Source organism: Oncorhynchus clarkii, chromosome 1 (genome assembly GCF_045791955.1).
Source record: "Oncorhynchus clarkii lewisi isolate Uvic-CL-2024 chromosome 1, UVic_Ocla_1.0, whole genome shotgun sequence".
In the NCBI taxonomy this organism is placed as follows: Eukaryota; Metazoa; Chordata; class Actinopteri; order Salmoniformes; family Salmonidae; genus Oncorhynchus; species Oncorhynchus clarkii.
In genome coordinates, this window is record NC_092147.1 from 32,859,200 (window position 1) to 32,882,580 (window position 23,381).

A 23,381-nucleotide genomic window follows, 5' to 3' on the forward strand; every position below is an offset into this window, starting at 1 on the left:
CCTACATTTATCAGCAAAGATATTTTCTTTCTCATCAAATGTACAACTGTTGGATCACAGTGGAGGCTTTGTTTGTTTGTACGCCACACCGAGTCACTTGTTAATCCACCTTTAATACATGTTTTTCCCAGGTTTTAAAACAGGCTGTTTCACAAGGTTTCATATGCAGACAGCTGGTGTAAATTACTTCCTGTTATTTTATTAAATCACTTCGGACAACTTTGGTGATGCACATTGCCCTTTACCCTATGTCAGTCTGAAGATAGTGGCTCAGAAGATTACTCTGTTTCCATGCACCACACAGCGTAAAAGCACCCATAAAGATCACAGAAAGAGGAAAGAGGCATAGCAACAACCTACCAAGCAAATGTAGCTCATCTAGCTACCAAATTCCCATAAGGCGGAAGTCAAATACTGTGCCTGCCCTGGCTTGCCCTCCCTACGTTCTGCCCTTTAAGCAGTCAAACAACGAAGCTACAGCCTACAGCAGCATTCTCAAACCGAGCAACCCATCTTAGTGGTAAGCATTACAGACTGTTTTTGTTTCTTGCAACAAGAAAATAGAAAGTTATTGAAAGAGAAGAGTAGAGCAGAGATGGGGAAAAGGGGAGATTAAAGGAGTAGCATATTTAATGTCTATTCAATTATTGATCCTGTTTGCGAACTGTGTAATCTAGCCAGCTAAATTCATAAAAAATACACTGTTTGCAGAAAGGACCACCTCATTCATTTAAATTATACTAATCTTTGTCACTGCTATGGCTTGTACATGTGCCAGCTAGGTATACATTCTAGCAAAGTTGCTAACAAGTTAAAGTAGTCCAGTTGACAATAGTTGGCAAATGCGTAACAGTCGAAAGTGATACACTTCCTGGATAACCAACACATGTTACAGATATCAGCCACTTAAATTTGGTAGTGTGTGTAGTAGCTATTTGACAGCATTGTGTATGATTGATACTCTCTCTCTCCCTCTCTGTATGGGTGGAGGTGTGTGTGTGTGTGTCTCTGTGTGTGTGTGTGTTCACAGGGCTGATCTAGGTCAGAGGACAGTAGTATTTGTCTTCCCGTGAGAAGGGAATTACAACCTCTAAAATGAGTCTCTCTGCAGAGAGAGAGGAGGGGGACAGTTTTTCGAAAAATATTCTCTCAGGCGAGAAAGAGGAGCAGGAGAGACCAGTGTCTCCTGTACCCAGCTGTGTGTCCATGAAGAGTGACATGTCAATCGATCCTCCGTATAACTTCAGTAAAGAACCATTGTCCAGTGAACAGTGGTAATAAGACTTAGTTTTACCACACACCTACATAATCCTGATACAGATATCTGAGCGCCGTCAAAAACAATTTCTTCCCTAGTCAGACTAACAATAATTTCCATGGTTTTTGTCAGGGTCCATCAGGAGAGACCAGCGTCTCCTGTAACCAGCTGTGTGTCTATGAAGAGTGACCAGTCTATGAGACCACCAATCAACTTTTCCAGTGAACAGGGGTAATGAGACTTATTGTTTTAGCCACAAATATACGGTACATTTGGAAAGTATTCAGACCCCTTGACTTTTTCCACATTTTGTTATGTTACAGCCTTATTTCTAAAATTAATTCAATTGTTTTCACCCCCCTCATCAATCTACACACAACACCCCATAATGACAAAGCAAAAAAAAATATTCATTTTTGCAAATGTATAACAAAAACACTGAAATATTAAATTTACATAAGTATTCAGACCCTTTACTCAGTACTTTGTTGAAGCACCTTTGGCAGCGATTACAGCCACAAGTCTTCTTGGGAATGATGCTACAAGGTTGGCACACCTGTATTTGGGGAGTTTCTCCCATTCTTCTCTGCAGATCCTCTCAACCTCTGTCAGGTTTTTTGTTTATTTTATTTAACCTTTATTTAACTAGGCAAGTCAGTCAAAAACAAATTCTGATTTACAATGACTGCTTAACCTGGCCAAACCCTAACGACGCTGGGCCAATTGTGCGTTGCCCTATGGAACTCCCAATCACGGCCAGCTGTGATACAGCCTGGAATCGAACCAGGGTCTGTAGTGATGCCTCTAGCGCTGAGATGCAGTGCCTTAGACCGGTGTGCCACTTGGGAGTCCAGGTTGGATGGGGAGCGTAGTTGCACAGCTATGTTCAGGTCTCTCCAGAGCTGTTAGATCAGGTTCAAGTCCGGGCTCTGGCTGGGCCATGCAAGAACATTCAGACACTTGTCCCAATGCCGCTCCTGCGTTGTCTTGGCTGTGTGCTTAGGGTCGTTGTCCTGTTGGAATGTGAACCTTTGCCCCAGTCGGAGGTCCTGAGCCCACAGGAGCAGGTTTTCATCAAGGATCTCTCTGTACTTTGCTCTGTTCATCTTTTCCTCAATCCTGCCACCACCATGCCTCACCGTTGGGATGGTGCTAGGTTTCCTCCAGACGTGATGCCTGGCATTCAGGCCAAAGAGTTCAGTCTTGGTTTCATCAGACCAGAGAATCTTGTTTCTCATGGTCTGAGAGTACTTTAGGTGCCTTTTGGCAAACTCCAAGTGGGCTGTCATGTGCCTTTAACTGAGGAGTGGCTTCCGTCTGGCCACTCTACCATAATGGTCTGATTGGTGGTGTGCTGCAGAGATGGTTGTCCTTCTGGAAGGTTCTCCCATTTCCACAGAATAACTGGAGCTCTGTCAGAGTGACCATCGGGTTCTTGGTCACCTCCTTGACCAATGTCCTTCTTCCCCGATTGCTCAGTTTGGCTGGGTGGGCAGTTCTAGGAAGAGTCTTAGTAGTTCCAAAGTTCTTCCATTTAAGAATGATTGCCATACAGATATCTGAGCACCCTCACCCTTCCCCATTCAGACTAAAACTAATCTCCATGGTTTTTGACAGGGTCCATCAGGAGAGACCAGTGTCTCCTGTAACCAGCTGTGTGTCTATGAAGAGTGACCAGTCTATGGGACCACCAATCAACTTTTCCAGTGAACAAGGGTTATAAGAATTGTTGTTTTAACCACACACATATAGTACCAGTAAAACATTTGGACACACCTACACATTCAAGGGTTTTTCTTTATTTTTACTATTTTTGTAGAATAATAGAGAAGACATCAAAACTATGAAATAACACATATGTAATCATGTAGTAACAAAATAACTTTAGATTCTTAAAAGTAGCCACCCATTGCCTTGATGACAGCTTTGCACACTCTTGGCATTCTCTCAACCAGCAGAGAGGAATGTTTTTCCAACAGTCTTGAAGGAGTTCCCACATATGCTGAGCTGGTTGCTTTTCCTTAACTCTGCGGTCCAACTTATCCCAAACCATCTCAACTGGGTTGAGGTCGGGTGATTGTGGAGGCCAGGTCATCTGATGCAGCACTCCATCTCTCCTCTCCACAACCTGGAGTTGTGTTTTGGGTCTTTGTAATGTTGAAAAATCTAATCAAATCAAATGCATTTATATAGCCCTTCTTACATCAGCTGATATATCAAAGTGCTGTACAGAAACCCAGCCCAAAACCCCAAACAGCAAGCAATGCAGGTGTAGAAGCACAGTGGCTAGGAAAAACTCCCTAGAAAGGCCAAAACGTAGGAAGAAACATAGAAAGGAACCAGGCTATGAGGGGTGGCCAGTCCTCTTCTGGCTGTGCCATGTGGAGATTATAACAGAACATGGCCAAGATGTTCAAATGTTCATAAATGACCAGCATGGTCAAATAGTAGTAATCACAGTGAACAGGTCAGGGTTCCATAGCCGCAGGCAGAACAGTTGAAATTGGAGCAGCAGAACGGCCAGATGGACTGGGGACAACAAGGAGTCATCATGCCAGGTAGTCCTGAGGCATGGTCCTAGGGCACAGGTCCTCCGAGAGAGAGAAAGAAAGAGAGAAATAATTAGAGCGAGCATACTTAAATTCACACAGGACACCGGATAAGACAGGAGAAATACTCCAGATATAACAGACTGACCCTAGCCCCCCCACACATAAACTACTGCAGCATAAATACTGGAGGCTGAGACAGGAGGGGTCAGGAAAGTGTGCCTTAAATTCTAAAGAAATCACAGACAGTGTCACCAGCAAAGCACCCCCACATCATCACACTTCCTCCATGCTTCATGGTGGGCACCACACATTGCTGGTGTTTCTTGGCCCAAGCAAGTCACTTCTTGTTATTGTTGTCCTTTAGTAGTGGTTTCTTTGCAGAAATTCCACCATGAACGCCTGATTCATGCACTCTCCTCTGAACAGTTGATTTTGAGATGTGTTTGTTACTTGAACTCTGTGAAGCATTTATTTGGGCTGCAATCTTAGGTGCAGTTAACTCTAATGAACTTGTCCTCTGCAGCAGAAGTAACTCTGGGTCTTCCTTTCCTGTGGCGGTCCTCATGAGAGCCAGTTTCATCATAGCGCTTTATGGTTTTTGCGACTACACTTGAAGAAACTTTTGAAGTTCTTGAACTTTTCAGGATTGACTGACATTCATGTCTTAAAGTAATGACGGACTGTCGTTTCTCTTTGCTTATTTGAGCTGTTCTTGTCATAATATGGACTTGGTCTTTTACCAAATAGGGCTATCTTCAATATGCCACCCCTACCTTGTCACAACAACTGATTGGCTCAAATGCATTAAACTTCAGGGTTGCTGGGTCCCCTGTGAGACGTTTGAACTAACTTAGGCTAATGCGATCAGCATGAGGTTGTAAGTAACAAGAACATTTCCCAGGACATAGACATATCTGATAACGGCAGAAAGCTTAAATTCTTGTTAATCTAACTGCACTGTCCAATTAACAGTAGCTATGAGTGAAAGAATACCATGCTATTGTTTGAGGAGAGTGCACAATCTTGAACATGAAAAGTTATTAATAAACTAATTAAGCACATTTGGGCAGTCTTGATACAACATTTTGAACAGAAATACAATTGTTCATTGGATCAGTCTAAGACTTTCACATACACTGTTGCCGTCTAGTGGCCAAATTTTAAATTGCACCTGGGCTGGAATAATACATTATGGCCTTTCTCTTGCATTTAAAGAGATGATGCTAACAGAACGGTTGGTTTTTTCTTCGTATTATCTTTTACCAGATCTAATGTGTTATATTCACCTACATTCCTTCACATTTCTACAAACTTCAAAGTGCTTCCTTTCAAATCGTACCAATAAAATGCATATCCTTGCTTCAGGGCCTTAGCTACAGGCCGTTAGATTTGGGTGTCATTTTAGGTTAAACATTTTTTTTAAAGGGGCCGATCCTAAATAAATTCCGCAAATTAACTTTTAATAAGGCACACCTGTTAATTGAAATGTATTCCAGGTGACTGACTACCTCATGAACCTGGTTGAGAGAATGCCAAGAGTGTGCAAAGCTGTCAAGGCAAAGGGTCACTACTTTGAAAAATCTCAAATATAAAATATATTTAGATTTGTTTAACACTGGTTTTTTTACTACATGATTCCATATGTGTTATTTCATAGTTTTGAGGTCTTCAGTATTATTCTACAATGTAGAAAATAGTAAAAATAAAGAAAAACCCTGGAACGAGTACTCTTGGTGTGTCAAAACTTTTGACTGGTACTGTACATTATAATTACTCCTCAACAACAATTTTGACTATTTCTTCCTTAGCCCAACTAAATATAATTTCCTTGTTTTTTGTCAGGATCCAACAAGAGAGACCAGTGTCTCCTGTACCCAGCTGTTTGTCTATGAAGAGTGACAAGTCTATGGACCTGCCAAAGAGGTTCAGTAATGAACCACTTATGTCAAATAAAATGTTATTACAATATTTAGAGTTCATGGTTTCTTTAAAACAAAACTCATAAACACGCACCCAGGACTTCTTGTTCTTTGTAAAGATGTAAAAGTTTGTTTTGACAGGGTCCCTCCACTTCCTCAGCAGAGACAGGACTGTCCTCCTTCCTGCACTGTGTCCATGGAGCCATATGAAGGAGCGAATGTCTTTCCCGTAGATCAGAAAATGTGAGTGTCTGCTGTTTCTACGGCTTCATATCACTTGGAGACCACATTGTCTCAGGTCTTCATAACTGTTGAAATTCAGTTTCCATTTGTTCCTCCTTTGATACAAAATGTTTAAACATTTTATGTAATTTTCCCAGGCACCAAAATGTCAGTGCTGAGGCAGAAATCCAAGAGAAGCTCAAATCAACTCTGAAGAAGAGATTTCAGTGTGTTTTTGAGGGACTAGCACAGCAAGGAAACCCTACACTTCTCAATGACATCTACACAGAGATTTTCATCACTGAAGGTGGAAGTGGAAAGGTCAATAATGACCATGAGATAAGACAGATTGAGGCAGCATCCAGGAGACCAGCAACACAAGATACACCAATCAAATGTAATGACATCTTTAAACCCTTACCTGGACAAGACAGGCGTATAAAAGCTGCGTTGACAAAGGGAGTCGCTGGCATTGGAAAGACCATTTCGGTGCAGAAGTTTATTCTGGACTGGGCCGAAGGAAAAGCCAATAAGGATATTCAGTTCATATTTCCACTTCCTTTTCGTGAGCTGAATTTGATGAGGACGAAGAGATGCAGTTTGATGGAACTTTTACAATCTTTTTTCATGGAAATGAAAGAATCCAAAATGATTAACTATGATGAGTGCAAAGTCCTGTTTGTATTTGATGGTCTGGATGAGTGTCGACTCCCTCTTGACTTCCAGAACAATAAGACCTGTTTTGATGTCTCAGAGTCAACCTCAGTTGATGTGCTGCTGACAAACCTTATTAAAGGGAATCTGTTACCCTCTGCGCTTCTCTGGACAACCTCCCGACCTGCAGCAGCCAATCAGATCCCTCCTGAGTGTGTTGACCAGGTGACAGAGGTACGAGGGTTCAATGACCCACAGAAGGAGGAGTACTTCAGGAAGAGATTCAGTGATGAGAACCTGGCCAGCAGAATCATCTCACACATTAAATCCTCAAAGAGTCTCTACATCATGTGCCACATACCAGTTTTCTGTTGGGTTTCAGCCACTGTTCTAGAGAGAATGTTGGGTGAAGCAGAGAGTGGAGAGATCCCGAAGACTCTGACTCAAATGTGCACACACTTCCTGATCTTTCAGACCAAACAGAGTAGTAAAAAGTATCTTGGAGAAGATTACATTGATCACCACTGGAATACAGTAATGATAATGAAACTGGGGAAACTGGCTTATCAACAGCTGGAAAAAGGTAATCTGATCTTCTACGAGGAAGACCTAAGAGAATGTGGCATTGATGTCACAGAAGCATCCGTGTACTCAGGAGTGTGCACACAGATCTTTAGAGAGGAGAAAGGGCTGTGCCAGGAGAAGTTATTCTGCTTTGTACATCTAAGCATTCAGGAGTTTTTAGCTGCTCTGTATGTGTTTCTCACATTCAAAAACAGCAATGTAAATCTTCTCTCTCAAGGTGTAAATATTAAGACAATGTCAGGAGAAACACCTGCATTGTTTCTACACAAAAGTGCAGTGGACAAGGCCTTACAAAGTATGAATGGACACCTGGACCTGTTCCTCCGTTTCCTTCTGGGCCTATCACTGGAGTCCAATCAAACTCTCTTACAAGGCTTACTGTCACAGACAGAAAGCAAGTCCCAAAGCAGTGAGGAAACAGCCAAGTACATAAAGATGAAGATCAAGAAGAATCCCTCTCCAGAGAGGTGCATCAACCTGTTCCACTGTCTGAATGAACTGAATGACATTTCTCTAGTGGAGGAGATCCAAAGCTATCTGAGCTCAGGAAGTCTCTCAAAAGCTGAACTGTCACCTGCACAGTGGTCTGCTCTGGTCTTTGTTTTGCTGACTTCAGTGGAGAAGCAGGATGTTTTCGAACTGAGAAAGTATTTCAGATCAGAGGAGGGTCTTCTTAGGCTGCTACCAGTGGTCAAAGCCACCAGAACAGCAATGTGAGTATTTATGGACACATTTTCATAATTTCCTCATGGTCTTTGTAGTCTTTACCCTGTTTGTGGACCAAATGTGTTTTATTATTTATTCCAGCCTGAAAGATTGTAACTTGACTGAAAGATGCTGTAAGTCTTTAGCTTCAGCTCTCAGATCGAACTCTTCTTCACTGAGAGAGCTGGACCTGAGTGACAATAAACTGCAGGATTCAGGAGTGAAGCTGCTCTCTGATGGATTGAAGAATCCAGGTTGTAAATTGAAGACACTGAGGTAAGGGCATCTCTCAGAGTGGGAATATATCATTCCTTTAGTTTTTGGAAATGTGAAATGATTCAACTATTTTAAATGTCCAGTTGTGTATAGAGCGGAGTATTTTCCCCATTGCAGGCTGAAGAGCTGTGGTACCACAAAGATTGGCTGTGCTTCTCTGGCTTCAGCTCTAAGGTCAAACTCCTCCCACCTGAGAGAGCTGGATCTGAGCAGGAATATCCTTGGAGACTCTGGGCTAAAGCTGCTCTCTACTGTACTGGAGGATCCACACTGTAAACTGGACATACTGAGGTTAGTTTCATACAGATGTCGGATCCTAATGCGAGCCAGTTTGCTACAGCAGGAAAAGAATCCTGCAGCAACAGGAAATTTGAATTATTATGTGGATTATAATTCATGGACATTTTTTTTATGGGAAAATTGAAATTATATACTTCTGAAGCCTTTTAAAAACTCAAATATATTACAAGTTTTACATTTCCTGCATTGAGGAAAGTTCTCCTGTAATAAGGTGATCAAATGAAGTTGGCTGTCTTCTTGGAAAGAAGATTGGGTCATTCATCTGTCATTCACTAAGCAATACGTGGATCTCTAATAGCTGTTTACATGAGGATAGTTATAATCTAACTCTTAAGTCGCTCTGGATAAGATTGTCTGCTAACTGGCTAAAATGTAAATGTAATACTCTCTCCCTCTGTAGCCTTTCTGGTTGTGGAGTCACAGAGGAGGGTTGTACTTCTCTGGCTTCAGCTCTGAGGTCAAACCCCTCACACCTGAGAGAACTCGACCTGAACAACAACCAACCAGGAGACTCAGGAGTGAAGCTGCTCTCTGCTGTCCTGGAAAATCCACAGTGTAAATTGCAAAAACTGAAGTGAGTACTAAAGCATCTCAAGAACGGTCTGTAATTTCAGGATTTAGGTCAAATGATTATGTGATTTGTGATCTGATTTTGTTGAGGATATCTGGGCATGGGCATTTAATTCTGAGATCAGAAACCTAAGGGAGAATGAGGAAGTACAGCTCTCCAGTTGCTCTTAGAAACTCGAAGTTACTTCTCAATGAGTAATGAAGTGTACTACAATGCCGATGACAGTAGGACATTCAATTATGTTGAATCCCTCTGCAGGCTGTATAACTCTAAAACCACAGAGGAAGGATGTTATTATCTGGCTTCAGCTCTGATGACAAACCCCTCACACCTGAGAGAGCTTGACCTAGGTGGAAATAAGTTAAGAGACTCAGGAATTAACCATCTCTCTGCTGCACTGAAGGAACCACAATGTCAACTGGAAACACTGAGGTGATGTGTAATTAAAATGCATGTTCTTTGTTTATTTCATTAATGTTCACAAAGGATAAAGGGAAACTAAATTGGGTAGTTATATGTTTGAACATAAATAATGTCATCATGTCCTATGAAAATGCATATTATACAAACAAACCACTCTGTCTGCAGGATGGTAGGCTGTGGAGTCACAGAGGAGAGCTGTGCTTCTCTGGCTTCAGCTCTGAGGTCAAACCCCTCACATCTGAGAGAGCTGGACCTGACCAACAACCAACCAGGAGACTCAGGTGTGAAGATGCTCTCTGCTGTCCTGGAGGATCCACTCTGTAAACTGGAAAGACTTTCGTAAGTATTACAGCATATTCCATAATGTCAGAATAGGGGCGCTAGAACTGATCCACCTGGAGGCTTGCAGGCAGTGTGCAGGCAGCTTGCTGATGGACATTAACATTGTGACTGTGCAATCTATAAATATTACCTTCATTTTTATTCCCAGGCTGAAATGCTGTAACCTCACTGAGAAATGCTGTGGGTCTCTGGCCTCAGCTCTCAGCTCAAACTCCTCTAGTCTGAGAGAGCTGCACCTGAGTCACAATAACCTACAGGATTCAGGAGTGAAGCTGCTCTCTGCTGGACTGGGGAATACACACTGTAAAGTGGAAAAACTTGGGTAAGGCCATCTTTCTTGGAGACCATGAAGTTGCATGAAAACAAATTATAAACTAAATGTAGTAATCAAAAATAGCATGTTTATACCTTTTTTAAGTTGTTGCCACCCATCAGGCAAATAATGTGCTGTTCAGGAAAGCAATCAGAAATTGTTTTTCAGTGTGTCCAGAACTGACAGAATGACAGGTGTTTCTCTCTCTGCAGGCTGTTATGTTGTTGGGTCACATGGGAAGGCTGTGCCTCTTTGGCTTCAGCTCTGAGGTCAAACCCCTCACACCTGAGAGAGCTAGATCTACAAATGAATAAACCAGGAGACTCAGGGGAGAAGATGCTCTCTGATGTCTTGGAGGATCCACTCTGTAAACTGGAGAAACTTACTGTATAATGTACTCTGTACAACGTTTTTGTCTGATAAAACTATTATGGTACATTTCCACCTTTTTAATGCATTTTCATACATTTCAAGAAGAGTTTTCTGTGAAGAAACCTTTTCTGTCTGCAGACATTTTCACTGCATGTATGGGGAAATGTCACACAAACATTGTTATAACAAGAAACAAGGATGTTTGTTGCATCCTTGTGAATGCTGGGTTGTTAGCTAATAATTCAGAGACAGCGGGAAGATATAGTTTAAAAAATATACACTACCATTCAAAAGTTTGGGGTCACTTAGAAATGTCCTAACCGGAATAGAAAGAGTGGGAGGCCCCGGTGCACAACTGAGCAAGAGGACAAGTACATTAGTGTCTAGTTTAAGAAACAGACGCCTCACAAGTCCTCCACTGGCAGCTTCACTAAATAGTACCCGCAAAACACCAGTCTCAACGTCAACAGTGAAGAGGCAACTCCGGGATGCTGGCCTTCTAGGCAGAGTTCCTCTGTCCAGTGTCTGTGTTCTTTTGCCCATCTTAATATTTTATTTTAATTGGCCAGTCTGAGACATTCAACTCTGGTTTTGTTGGTTGCTTTTCCTTCACTCTGCAGTCCAACTCATCCCAAAACATCTCAATTGGGTTGAGGTTGGGTGATTGTGGAGAACAGGTCATCTGATGCAGCACCCCATCGCTCTCCTTGGTCAAATAGCCCTTACACCGCCTGGAGGTGAGTTTTGGGGTCATTGTTCTGTTAAAAACAAATGATAGTCCCTCTAAGCTCAAACCAGATGGGATGGCATATAGCTGGAGAATGCTGTGATAGCCATGCTGGTTAAGTATACCTTGAATTCTTAATAAATTAACCAACACTGTCACCAGCAAAGCACCTCCACACCATCACACCTCCTCATCCATGCTTCATGGTGGGAACCACACATGCGGAGATTATCCGTTCAGCTACTCTGCGTCTCACAAAGACAGTGGTTGGAACCAAAAATCTCACATTTGGATTCATCAGACCAAAGGACAGATTTCCACCAGTCTAATGTTGTTACGCCATGACCTTAGAGATCCTTTTTATGTCTCTATTTGGTTTGGTCAGGGTGTGATTTGGGGTGGGTATTCTATGTTCAATTATTTGTATTTCTATGTTTTGGCCAGGTAGGGTTCTCAATCAGGGACTGCTGTCTATCGTTGTCTCCGATTGAGAACCATACTTAGGTACCCCTTTTCCCACCTGTCTTTGTGGGAAGTTGACTTTTGTTTATGGCACATAGCGTCACGGTTGTTTTCTCGTTTGTTGGCTTCATTTGTTATAATAAAAGAAAATGTACGCACACCACGCTACACCATGGTCCACTTCCTTCAACAGCCGTGACAAATGTCAATTTCTTGTGTTTCTTGGCCCAAGCAAGTCTCTTCTTCTTATTGGTGTCTTGTTGTAGTGGTTTCTTTGCAGCAATTTGACCAAGAAGGCCTGATTCAGGCAGTCTCCTCTGAACAGTTGATGTTGATGTGTCTGTTACTTGAACTCTGTGAAGCATTTATGTGGGCTGCAATCGGAGGTGAAGTTAACTCTAATGAACTTATCCTCTACAGCAGAAATAACTCTGGGTCTTCCGTTCCTGTGGCGGTCCTCATGAGAGCCAATTTCATCATAGAGCAAGATTGTTTTTCCGACTGCACAAAGTTCTTGACACTTTCAGGATCGACTGACTTTCATGTCTTAAAGTGATGATGGACTAATGTCTCTTTGCTTATTTGAGCTGTTCTTGCCATAATATGGACTTGGTGTTTTACCAAATAGGGCTATCTTCTGTATACCACCACTACCTTGTCACAACTGAACTGATTGGCTCAAACGCATTAAGGAAAGAAATTCCACAAATTAACTTAACAAGGCACACCTGTTAATTGAAATGCATTCCAGGTGACTATCTGCAAAGCTGACATTAAGGCAAATGGTATCTACTTTGAAGAATCTCAAATATAAAATATTTAGATTTGTTTAACACTTTTTTGGTTACTACATGTTTCCATATGTGTTATGTCATAGTATTGATGTCTTCACTATGATTCTACAATGTAGAAAATAATACAAATTAAGAAAAACCCTTGAATGAGTGGATGTGTACAAACTTTTACTGGTACTATATATAGAGAGAGAGAGTGTACAAAACATTAATAAGACCTTCCTACTATTGAGTTGCACCCCAGCCTTTCGCCCTCCAGAACAGCCTTAATTTGTCCGGGCATGAACTACAAGGTGCCGAAAGTCTTCCACAGGGATGCAGGCCCATGTTGACTCCGATGCTTCCAACAGTTGTGTCAGGTTGGGTGGTGGACCATTCTTGATACACATGGGAAACTGTTAAGCATGAAAAACCCAACAGCGTTGCAGTTCTTGACACAAACCGGTGCACCTGGCACATACTACCCTACCCCGTTCAAAGGCACTTAGCTTTTGTCTTGCTTATTCACCCTCTGAATGGCACTTATACATAGACACAATCCTTATTTAACCTGTCTCCTCCCCTTCATCTACACTGATTGAAGTGGATTTAAGTGATATCATTCAGGGATCATAGCTTTCACCTGGATTCATCTGGTCAGTCTGTCATGGAAAGAGCAGACGTCCATAATGTTTTGTACACTCAGTGTATATATCGGACTCTGAAATTGCTTGTTCTGAATGTTAAAAAAAAAATCTCTCTCTCACACACACACACTGCTGTGCTCTCTATCTTGGATCGATCGATAACTGCGGTAGGGTTGGACCTTTTCTTCTAGTGACTCCATTCAATGCCAAATGTACTGCACAGAGTTTTACCTTTTGTAGCCAAATACAAACATTGAGATGCTTTAATTCAGCTCAGTTTTTTATGCCATATCAATAAGCTAAAATTCAGCTGTTTGTGGTGTTTGATGCTGTTTCTGTTGTTTGTTGCTGTTTCTGTTGCAGGAGATTACAGTTTCGGCCACTGAGTGACTGAACGTTCCCAGCCAGACACGACTCTTACTTCATCCAGAACACAAAGAGGACCGCCAAGACAACAGGGGAGGGGGGAGCACACACAATGGGGTACAATAATTAGCATTTTCCTCTTATTTGTATTTAAAGTTTTTTTTTGTGTGTCTTATTTACAGTACCGATTTTAGCATCTCAATCTTAGTGGGGTGAAAAGAAAAGTGGAATACATGCCAGCAAAGCCACTACACAACACTAAACAATACAGTAATTGCACTATAACGGTGCCCACAAACTGTTAGGGCCTACATAAAGCTGTCCCAACTGCAGTCCCGACATCTTACCACTACTCCAGCTGGCTATCAGCGGAACCTTGTCTGGCAGTGAAACAGTTAATTCAGCTTCATTTACTGCCTTTAAAAAAACATAGCTGATATGACTGATTTGCTTAAACAAATGTGGTTTCTAATGACAACTGAGATGTACAAACTATGGCATAAGGGGACGACATGCTGTCACACCCTGACCTTAGTTATCTTTGTTTTCTTATTTGGTTAGGTCAGGGTGACAAGGGTGGTGTGTTTAGTTGTTGTATTGTCTAGGGGTTTTGTATGTCTAGGGGGTTATATGTCTATGGTTGCCTAGATTGGTTCTCAATCAGAGGCAGCTGTTTATCGTTGTCTCTGATTGGGAACCATATTTAGGTAGCCATAATCCTTGGTTTATCTGTGGGTTATTGTCTATGTATTAGTTGCCTGTGTCAGCACCAGTGTTTATAGCGGCACGTTAGTTTGTGTAAGTGGTTCTTTAATAAAGAGGAATGTATTCTCATCAAGCTGCGCCTTGGTCTCCTTGTGACACATGCAGATAAGAGGTAATCCGTAATTTCGATTAAGATATTAATGAGAGCGCTAGGACGGACGTAACTTTAGAGGCAAAATGAAGAGGAGCAAATAGACCAAATTATTAGGGTGAGACACATGGCCTACTAACATTTTACTACACAATATACACTTAGTATTACTTTCTTAGCTACAGTATACATATTTCCCTGGCATATTACAATTTATGCAGCAGCATACAATACATTTTTGGGCTCACATTGTTCATGCTGTGCTCACTTGAACAGGAAGGTGGTGCCGCGGGCCTCCGAGTTAACAGTTGTTTTGAGCGCAGCACAAATCATGCTTAATTGACAGCATGGCCAATGTTGAATGTTTATCATTTTAAACTTGGAAGTGAGACCCTTAATCCCCGATATGGGACCACCACACAGCCACTGTCACTGATTCGTTCCACTCATTGTTAAATTTGAGATTTCCAACTTGTTGTGTAATGTTTATGTCCAATGGTCGATGAGTACCGATACGTTTTACCTATAATTTCTTTATTATTTATCTTCATATGACAAAGATTAAAAGGGATTTGCCAGTATATTGTCGACTTGATTCATGTGATGATTGCTAATTAAGATTGTGAAAGTATGATGTTGACATGATCAGTCCAATCAAAGCTACTGCACATATAACACGATTTTATCTGTGGCCAATGACCTTGAGCCTTCTTGGATGTGCACTTCTACCGCAGTAGCCAAAGGACAAACATTTTCACTGGCGGCGGTCCAAACACTTAAAAGACTCACCCTCGTCCACTTTCCATTGCCTTATGCCCTTGGGGGAATCCCCGTTGCCATCTTGGAGGGCGGTCCAAATGATTAGCCAAGCAAGGGAAGTTTGCAACGCAAGCCCCTCAGCCCTCGTTTTCAGTCGGCTTTGCGAGTGTACAATTATGTTCACTCCTGGCCCCGAAACTCCCCATAATTCAATTTGCGACGATTGTACATCCGCTAACAAAAGTCTGCGAACACTTAAAAACAACCTCAATGGCGAAGTCAACATACAAGTGTAAGTAAAAACGAATGCAAATAAGTTAGAAATTGTGCAACTAATGCACATGACGGCACAAACACGCCTCGTAAAAAGTAAATATGTTTTTGTTTGGTTATCTTTTGGAAATTGTAAAAATAAAACATTTTCCATTTTGGCAGGCTAACGTCAGTTAGCTAATTAATTTCCTTGCTATCATACAGTAGGCGTATATTAATTATTATGTATTTGATATTAGTAGACATGCACTCATAATTGACTGTAGCGCATATAAAGCACCCACAAGCTACCGGTGGCTGAAAACACAATCATCTCGGGATGAATTTCCGGGCAAGGGTGGTCCATTTAAAAATCATTCTTTCCACCCTTGCCCTGCAAGTGTATACTCGTCAGACATCATGATACGTCATCAGAAGTGTCCACTTATTTCGAGGGCTGAGGGGATAGGGTGTCTTTTAAGTGTTTGAACCGCAACAAAGTATCCTCTTACACTTTGCAGTTACGTAAAGTCACCATGAGTGACAGAACACTGAGCCAATCACGGCGCAACGCTCCATATTTTCTGCTGGCTTTCCCCACCATCACAGAAAGCACTGAGCTAGGCTGAAACACCTGCATTTTGGAGCTGCCTTACTCAAGAAAACAAAAGATACCATGTTTGTATGAGGCTTTATTAACTTAATGTATATTATTTTTTACATTGTTTGCAAACTGATATACGACACGTATTAATGCCAAAATAACATGCAAAACAGGCATGCCCCATTTTTGCTATAAATATGGGGTTCAAACCTTGAATGAGGGGTCACCACTGCTTGTTTATGTTGTTGAAATAAATATGTCTTCCTAGACATGTTGTGCTTGATTACCGTATTTTAGTACTATATTTCCTGATTAACCTGGAATTGAGAAGCCTGGCATTGCTTACGTCTCTATCCTACAGTATATATTTTTATTATGGTGACCTCTGAAATGGGCTTCTTTAATTTCTGAACATCCCCACTCAGTCAAAATGTCAGTGATTGATGATGAGATGGGTATGCAGTTTGAGAGGGGATGCACTAATGTAGGACTTACTATTAAACTTGGTTGTGTGGTGCAGTTTAAAAAAACAAATTAAAGTTTGTGTTGTGAAAATAAATACATAATACCTATAAATGTTGTGTTTGATAATTCATCGCTCACTGCCTGAAGTGCTGCTGATTTGCATGAATGGGGAAGGTGACGCTCATTGTGGAACGCGTTTGGGTCTTTGCGTGTCAAAATATACACTTCAAATAACACTATTTGACGCGTTAAATTAGCTTTTACTTTGACACGTAAAATAACACTTATATTATAGAATGTTGTGTTCTGAATTTGTACGTGCAAGGCAAGCGCCACCACTACTATCAGTAGAACTGTCAAAGTTGTACAAAATGTCTGCAAATAAGCAAACGTAAGAAGGCATTATTTGTTCGACCGCAACTTCTGGGGTACCGAGCTTGCACCAATACAATCAGCCTGAAAACAATGACCACTAGAAACTGCAGTCATTTTCATTATTCTTGGGAATTATTTAGGAATCCTTGTGAGTAAGTATTGGCTAGATAGCCACTTGTTCGACTATTGAAATTGAAGTAGATAGCCAGCTACTTAACCCTGTTGCCCAAAGCTAACCTTATAAGGTGATTTCACACAGTCACAGTCCCGCGATAAGATCTACAATGCTAATATTTGCGTAAACTCTTCACAGTTGTGTTCTGTCGGTGTCACTGAGTAGACTGGTACTTCATTCCATTGTTTCACATTCCAACCTTGTTTAACATTATCTAATCTAAATATGGCATGATTCCAGCCTATTGTAACCTTCAGCATCACTTTCAAAGCGGTACCTTTATTTTGAAGGCAAACCGCAAATTCCACTATTATGCCTAATCCATATTGTGGCTAGCTTCATAACCCATAACCAGATCCGGTCGAGCGTCATTAGCCACGTGAAGCAAACCCCAGTCAGCCTAGTGTGTGTATAGACATTCATATTGCACTGTACATCTTTACCTAAGGATTGGGGATCAATGAAATGGGCTATCAGTCTACTCAAAACCCAATATATTTTTTCCCAACATCCTCTGAGTTATTAGACTCCAAAACATCAACCCAGTATTGTTTTTCCTTTGGAATAATGTTCAATACACATAGGTTGACAAAAAATGTGTCTCAATTCACAGTTGTTTCAGAGTCCCGCAATTAGAGCTTCGACGCTAATGTTCTCTGCGTGTCACTGAGTAGACTGATACCCCATGTCATTGATCCACAATCCATAGGTAAGGCTGTACAGTGAAATAAGTATGCCCCCTATGCAATTCTAAAGTATAATACTATAATAGTGTGATTTCAAACAGATTTTTGTCAAATTAGCAAATTATTGTCGTTTGTTTATTTTCTATAACATTCTAACCTCGTTTAGCATGATCTATTCAATTATGGCACAATTCTACTATTTGTATTCATTTGCATCACTGTCAATGACATACGTTTATTTTGAAGGCTAACCACAAAATACACTATTGTAGCTATTCCTTATTGTGGCTAGCGTCACATATATGGACCCGACCACCATTAAATAAATAAGAACTATCTTATAAATTAGGGTTATTTTAGATGATGACACCTAGCTATATAGTTAGCTAGCTAACTATATAGCTACTGAAACAGATGTCGTTTTCTATGTTTTGGGGAAGAACATTGTTTGCATCCATGAACTAGCTAGCTTTCTTTTAAATGACCAGCACCGTAGGAGCGCGAAACAACTTTACCAGTGTCATAGCATACGTATTGATGAATTGTTGTGACATGAAATGTGAATGTGTAATCAATGTACAATATCTACGTAAAAAACAACCTTTTAAAAAATGTATGAAGGCGTTAAATTATTATGTGACGTGCAGTCATATTCGTGTCCTGATTGATTGGTCAACAATCTTATTTGACATGTCAAATAGTGTTATTTGACGTGTATCGTTTTTGACAGCAAAGACCCAAACCGCGTTCCATTGCTCATAGCTTGAGGACGTGGCGGTTATTGACCAATCACAAGGCCGAAGCTGTCCTGAAGTGGACCAATGGACAAGAGGCATGGCACAAACGCAGATGTAACGCTGTTGGCTGGTTGAGTTTTTAGGACCGGAAACGATGGGTGTGTATCCGGAGTAGCTAGATATTCAAAATCGAAAGACTTTTCAGAAAGACCGGTGGTGAGTAAAGTATCTATTTCAGGCTTACGTAAATGCACAGTTCATCTATGTTTTTTCCCCTTGTTTAGTTATTGTAACATTAACGTTACACACACACTGAAGTAGGCAGTGCAAATTACATCTCGCATTTAGTACAACAACTGATGTCTGGCTAGCTTGCAAACTGCACCGGTACCAAGGGTGTATTCATTACGCCGATTCTGTTGCAAAACGCTTCTTAAACGGAAACAACCGGAACGAAACGTGGAGTGACGTACCTGAATTTGTTCGATAGAAATTCTCGTTTTACTCTGTTAGGTTCTTAAACGGTTTCCGTAATGAATACGTCCTAGCACTCACAAATTAGCTAGCTACCCTGTTTATTTTAGCCAGAAACGGTGAACCCACAGATGAGTAGGTGAAACCCCGAATTAGTTAAACTCAGGAAAGTCATGACGAATTCCTGTCAACTAAACGCACTGTCACAAACGATATTGTTGTGTAGTAAACCAAGTTAGTTAACTCTGCTCTCGCTCCTGTGTGTATGTGTGTCAGATTATGGAGCTGCGGCCGTTGGTCATGTGCTTTGCGCTGTGCGTGGTCTATGCCTTTAGTAAACCCACCATCGAGAAAAAGGACCGCGTCCACCATGACGACCCGCTTAGCAACCGCGACCATGAAGATGCAGAGAACTTTGATTACGACCACGAGGCGTTTCTAGGACAGGACGAGGCCAAGACCTTCGATCAGCTCACACCAGAGGAGAGCAAGGAGAGACTTGGGTAACACACACTCTAGCAGCTACATTTGTATAGAAGTGAGAAATGGATTTGTATAGAAAAGATGGTTTAACAAGCCATCTCTCTCTCCCTACAGTATGTTGGTAGAGCATATAGATGAGGACAAGGATGGGTATGTGTCAGTAGAGGAGATGAAAAAGTGGATCAAACACAGTCAGAAGAGGTGGATCTATGACGATGTGGACCGCCAGTGGAAAGGTCATGACCATAATGGAGATGGACTTGTGTCCTGGGAGGAGTACAAGAATGCTACATATGGATACATACTGGGTATGGGGCACACTCTGAAATGAGTATAAGAATGTAATCTATGACACCTGACCAGTGCCCTTTTTATTGGAAGGTCTGATTTTTCTAATTGGTGTGTGTGACCTTTTAGATGATCCAGACCCAGAGGATGGCTTCAGCTACAGACAGATGATTTCACGTGATGAGAGGAGATTCAAAATGTCTGACCTGGATGCTGACCTGAAGGCCAATAAAGAGGAGTTTACAGCTTTCCTCCATCCTGAGGAGTACGACCATATGAAGGATATAGTTGTACTGGTAGGTCATAGACAATAAATAAAACATTTAAGTTGTTTGAAGGTAGCCCGGCAGTAACATCTTTGTGCCATTACCCTCCTGTAGGAGACCATGGAGGACATTGATAAGAACGGAGACGGCTTTATAGACCTGGAGGAGTACATAGGTAAGTTATAACATCTGGAGAAGTACATGGGTTATTTAATGCCTGCTATAATACATGGCGTTATTACACCTGGAGGAGGACATAGGTGCGATTTATAGCATCAGCAGAGCCCGAGTGGGTGAGAACAGAGAGCAGTTCATTAACATTTCTCTCTCTCCCTTCCTTTCCCTTCTCTCCCATCCTCAAGGTGACATGTATAACCAAGAGGGGGATCCGTCAGAGCCAGAGTGGGTGAGGACAGAGAGAGAACAGTTTACTGAGTTCAGAGACACAAACAAAGATGGCCGCATGGACAAGGAGGAGACCAAAGACTGGATCCTGCCTTCAGACTATGACCACGCAGAGGCAGAAGCCAAACACTTGGTCTACGAGTCAGATAATGACAAGGTACACACACATGTTGATGTTTGAGCTAGTTGCCTACATTGTGTGTGTGTGCATTTAAGCAAATACTGAAACACTTATTTATTTATTCTCCCTTTGTAGGATGGCAAACTGACTAAGGCAGAGATCGTTGAGAAGTATGACCTCTTCGTTGGTAGCCAGGCTACTGACTTTGGAGAAGCCTTGGCAAGACACGATGAATTCTAACCCTTCCACTTCCCATGCTGGGTTGGGCTCAATTCCAATTCAACTCAGTCATGGAATTTAAAATCCCAATTTAAAAGTAGCGCACTATATGGAGTGACATTTGAGATGGAGTTTTTCACTCTGATGCCAAGGACAATTTTATTTGATTTCCTGGCCTATTATACACACTAGTGAATGCATTACTTTGTACTAAGTAGTACACAATCAGGACACCTTGTTCCAGCTCTGCCTCCACCACCCTCTCGGACAATGGAAAGGATATTTCCTTTGGCTTGTCTTTTTGTTTGCATAGCAACTTTGTTATAAAAAAAAAAAAGATTTATAGAAGACAGTAGTAAGTGTTTGTTCAAACAAGGTTACAAAAACAATATCGTGCATGCAATTATGTGCCGAACTGCGTGTTGGGGTCAATTCAGTGTTCAATTTAGGAAGTGAAATAAAATGTAATCGGAAACTAACTGAATTGATTTAAGCCCTGTTGTGTATAGGGGCGGCAGGGTAGCCTAATGGTTAGCGCGTTGGACTAGTAACCGGAAGGTTGCAAGTTCAAATCCCCGAGCTGGCAAGGTACAAATCTGTCGTTCTGCCCCTGAACAGGCAGTTAACCCACTGTTAAATAAGAATTTGTTCTTAACTGACTTGCCTAGTTAAATAAAGGTAAAATAAAAATAGCTGTGTGTGTATTCTGCTATGCACTGGACTATGAAGGGGAGCTATAACACAGGGGCCACTCTCTATCCACCACAAACTGCTCTTTAAGTTGATACGCAGACCAGCAATGTGGCCAATCCTGCCAGGGTTAGTGGTTGTAATCCAAGGAGTGTGCCTGAAAATCTGTGTGCAGGTTTTAGTCCCTTGGTGATGGGGCTAGATCAGTGTTTCTCAACTTTAGTCCGAGAACCTCCTACATTTCTGATCTAGTCCCTGTATTAGCTAGCACATAGGGCTGGAACATCCTGTTTTATTTTGGAATCTGCTGAATTCTATGCTGTGCCACACTACACAATCATACACTAAGTTTGGAGGATTATTAAAGTCAGATTTCCCCTCAGGCTTCTTTAGTTATCGTTGTCATAACTGTATAATGCCCCTCACTGTATGACCATCTATAACCACTGTTATTGGTCTGGTTCAACTTCACTTAAACCCTCTGTTATAAGGGCTATTTAACACTGCCATAACAATGTCATAAACAGTCATGACTGTTGGTGTAAAATCAGTTGTGATAAATTGACACAGTATGATTGTTTATGACATGTTATGTAGCCCTTATGACAGAGGGTTCTAGTAAAGTGTTTGCGTTGTCTTATATAATGTATATGATATAGCTGTTTTTTTTACACACAATGCAGTGCCATGCCTGTCACTGGTGACTGCCCTGTACATTCATTGTCACCTGTTTGTCGACAGTGTGTGTGCTGTTACCAGTCATATGGAGAAGTGTTTTTCTGATTAAAAGGATTTTGTGGAGTACCGATGTGTGGGGTTGCTTTAATAGAAATCTAATGAACCATTGGGTGCTATGTATTATATAGGGTGAAAAGTTTTAGACCAATCTAAATAAAATATCAGTTTCCACATATTTTAGAACCATCGGATCAACCAAGACGTTATATTAAATTATTAAATTCAGTTTCTTCTAAAAATGAAACTGGAATAGAATGCTGTGGGTGTATCTAAATGAATGACCCTCTTATAGGGCCTCCAATCACAGAGTACATTTAAGCAATAAGGCACGAGGGTGTGTGATATATGGCCAATATACCACAGCTAAGGGCTGTTCTTATGCACAATGCATCGCAGAGTGCCTGGACACAGCTCTTAGCCGTGGTATATTGGCCATATATCACAAACCCCTGAGGTGCCTAATTGCTATTATAAACTGGTTAGCAACGTAATTAGAGCAGTAAAAACAATGTTTTGCCATACCCGTGGTATACGGTCTGATAAACCACGGCTGTCAGCCAATCAGCATTCAGGGCTCAAACCACCCAGTTTATAATTCCCTATAAGACATGAATCAACACACAGATCAATACAACGTCCCTGTCCACCGAATCATCAGCAAGGTGAACAACAGAGTTGAAGTCACAACGCTCCACAGAGGTCTAAGCTCTGTGTGTGTGTGTACAGTATGTGTGTGAATCTGCATCTCTATCTCTGGGTGGGGCCGGAACTTGATACCGGCGTTGCTGCAGAAACCGCATCCTACAGTTCTAATTCAGGCAGCAGCATCTATACATAGAGTCAATATGAGACAAAACGGTATCAACCACCGGAAACATAATGCATACCGGTTTTCAGTATATGCACGCACAATCACACATACAGTAATGCCGATGTCATAAATGCATGCGCAGTTACACAGGGACATGTATACATTAATACCAGTCATCCAGTTGGAATGTAGATGTCTCCTGCTGAAGTCTCAGTATGCTAACATAGGAGAAGAAGGGAAAGAACGGCTTGAACACGGACACTGAGCTGGAGGGAGACAACTCTGAGGTACACACACACACACACACACACACACACACACACACACACTCACACACACACACACACACACACACACACACACACACACACACACACACACACACATTGCGTAATATCAACTCTCTGTGGAGGGCTACACACAAACTTTTAATAAATAGCGTGGAGTAAAGCAACAACCTCTTGAGGATCACACCCTTTTTCTTTTTTTTGCTTAAAATGACATACCCAA

General features: G+C 41.5%; 2 protein-coding genes and 1 pseudogene across 3 annotated transcripts; all 3 read left to right on the forward strand.

The window, feature by feature from the left end:
* Positions 1–458: 458 nt before the first annotated feature.
* On the forward strand, positions 459–12,619 carry LOC139406110 (NLR family CARD domain-containing protein 3-like). Of its 2 annotated transcripts, none has more exons than XM_071148596.1 (14): positions 459–517; positions 991–1,274; positions 1,391–1,489; positions 2,876–2,974; positions 5,653–5,733; positions 5,871–5,972; positions 6,110–7,903; positions 7,998–8,171; positions 8,289–8,462; positions 8,872–9,045; positions 9,301–9,474; positions 9,631–9,804; positions 9,956–10,129; positions 10,333–12,619. In XM_071148596.1, the coding sequence occupies exons 2-14, from the start codon at positions 1,096–1,098 to the stop codon at positions 10,511–10,513; spliced, it is 3,579 nt and encodes a 1,192-aa protein (XP_071004697.1). In that variant the 5' UTR covers positions 459–517; positions 991–1,095; the 3' UTR covers positions 10,514–12,619. The 2 variants fall into 2 exon arrangements, with proteins under 2 accessions (XP_071004697.1, XP_071004689.1); XM_071148588.1 differs by having other exon boundaries at positions 461–520.
* Positions 12,620–18,325: 5,706 nt separating this feature from the next.
* LOC139406311 (calumenin b) lies at positions 18,326–22,126 on the forward strand. The gene is made up of 7 exons (XM_071148804.1): positions 18,326–18,592; positions 19,127–19,353; positions 19,448–19,641; positions 19,751–19,917; positions 20,002–20,062; positions 20,250–20,449; positions 20,549–22,126. The coding sequence occupies exons 2-7, from the start codon at positions 19,130–19,132 to the stop codon at positions 20,651–20,653; spliced, it is 951 nt and encodes a 316-aa protein (XP_071004905.1). The 5' UTR covers positions 18,326–18,592; positions 19,127–19,129; the 3' UTR covers positions 20,654–22,126.
* A 542-nt stretch (positions 22,127–22,668) lies between these two features.
* LOC139380452 (synaptotagmin-1-like) overlaps positions 22,669–23,381 on the forward strand; it is a 2,962-nt pseudogene continuing 2,249 nt past the window's right edge.

What these genes read in the sequence shown, in the direction of transcription:
- LOC139406110 (XM_071148596.1), top strand. Translation starts at nt 1,096, where the DNA reads ATGAGTCTCTCTGCAGAGAGAGAGGAGGGGGACAGTTTTTCGAAAAAT. An exon ending in CCATTGTCCAGTGAACAGTG is followed by an intron (nt 1,275 to 1,390) that starts GTAATAAGACTT and finishes GGTTTTTGTCAG; the next exon opens with GGTCCATCAGGAGAGACCAG. An exon ending in TGTAAATTGAAGACACTGAG is followed by an intron (nt 8,172 to 8,288) that starts GTAAGGGCATCT and finishes TCCCCATTGCAG; the next exon opens with GCTGAAGAGCTGTGGTACCA.
- LOC139406311 (XM_071148804.1), top strand. Translation starts at nt 19,130, where the DNA reads ATGGAGCTGCGGCCGTTGGTCATGTGCTTTGCGCTGTGCGTGGTCTAT. An exon ending in TACATATGGATACATACTGG is followed by an intron (nt 19,642 to 19,750) that starts GTATGGGGCACA and finishes GTGACCTTTTAG; the next exon opens with ATGATCCAGACCCAGAGGAT. An exon ending in TGAAGGATATAGTTGTACTG is followed by an intron (nt 19,918 to 20,001) that starts GTAGGTCATAGA and finishes ACCCTCCTGTAG; the next exon opens with GAGACCATGGAGGACATTGA.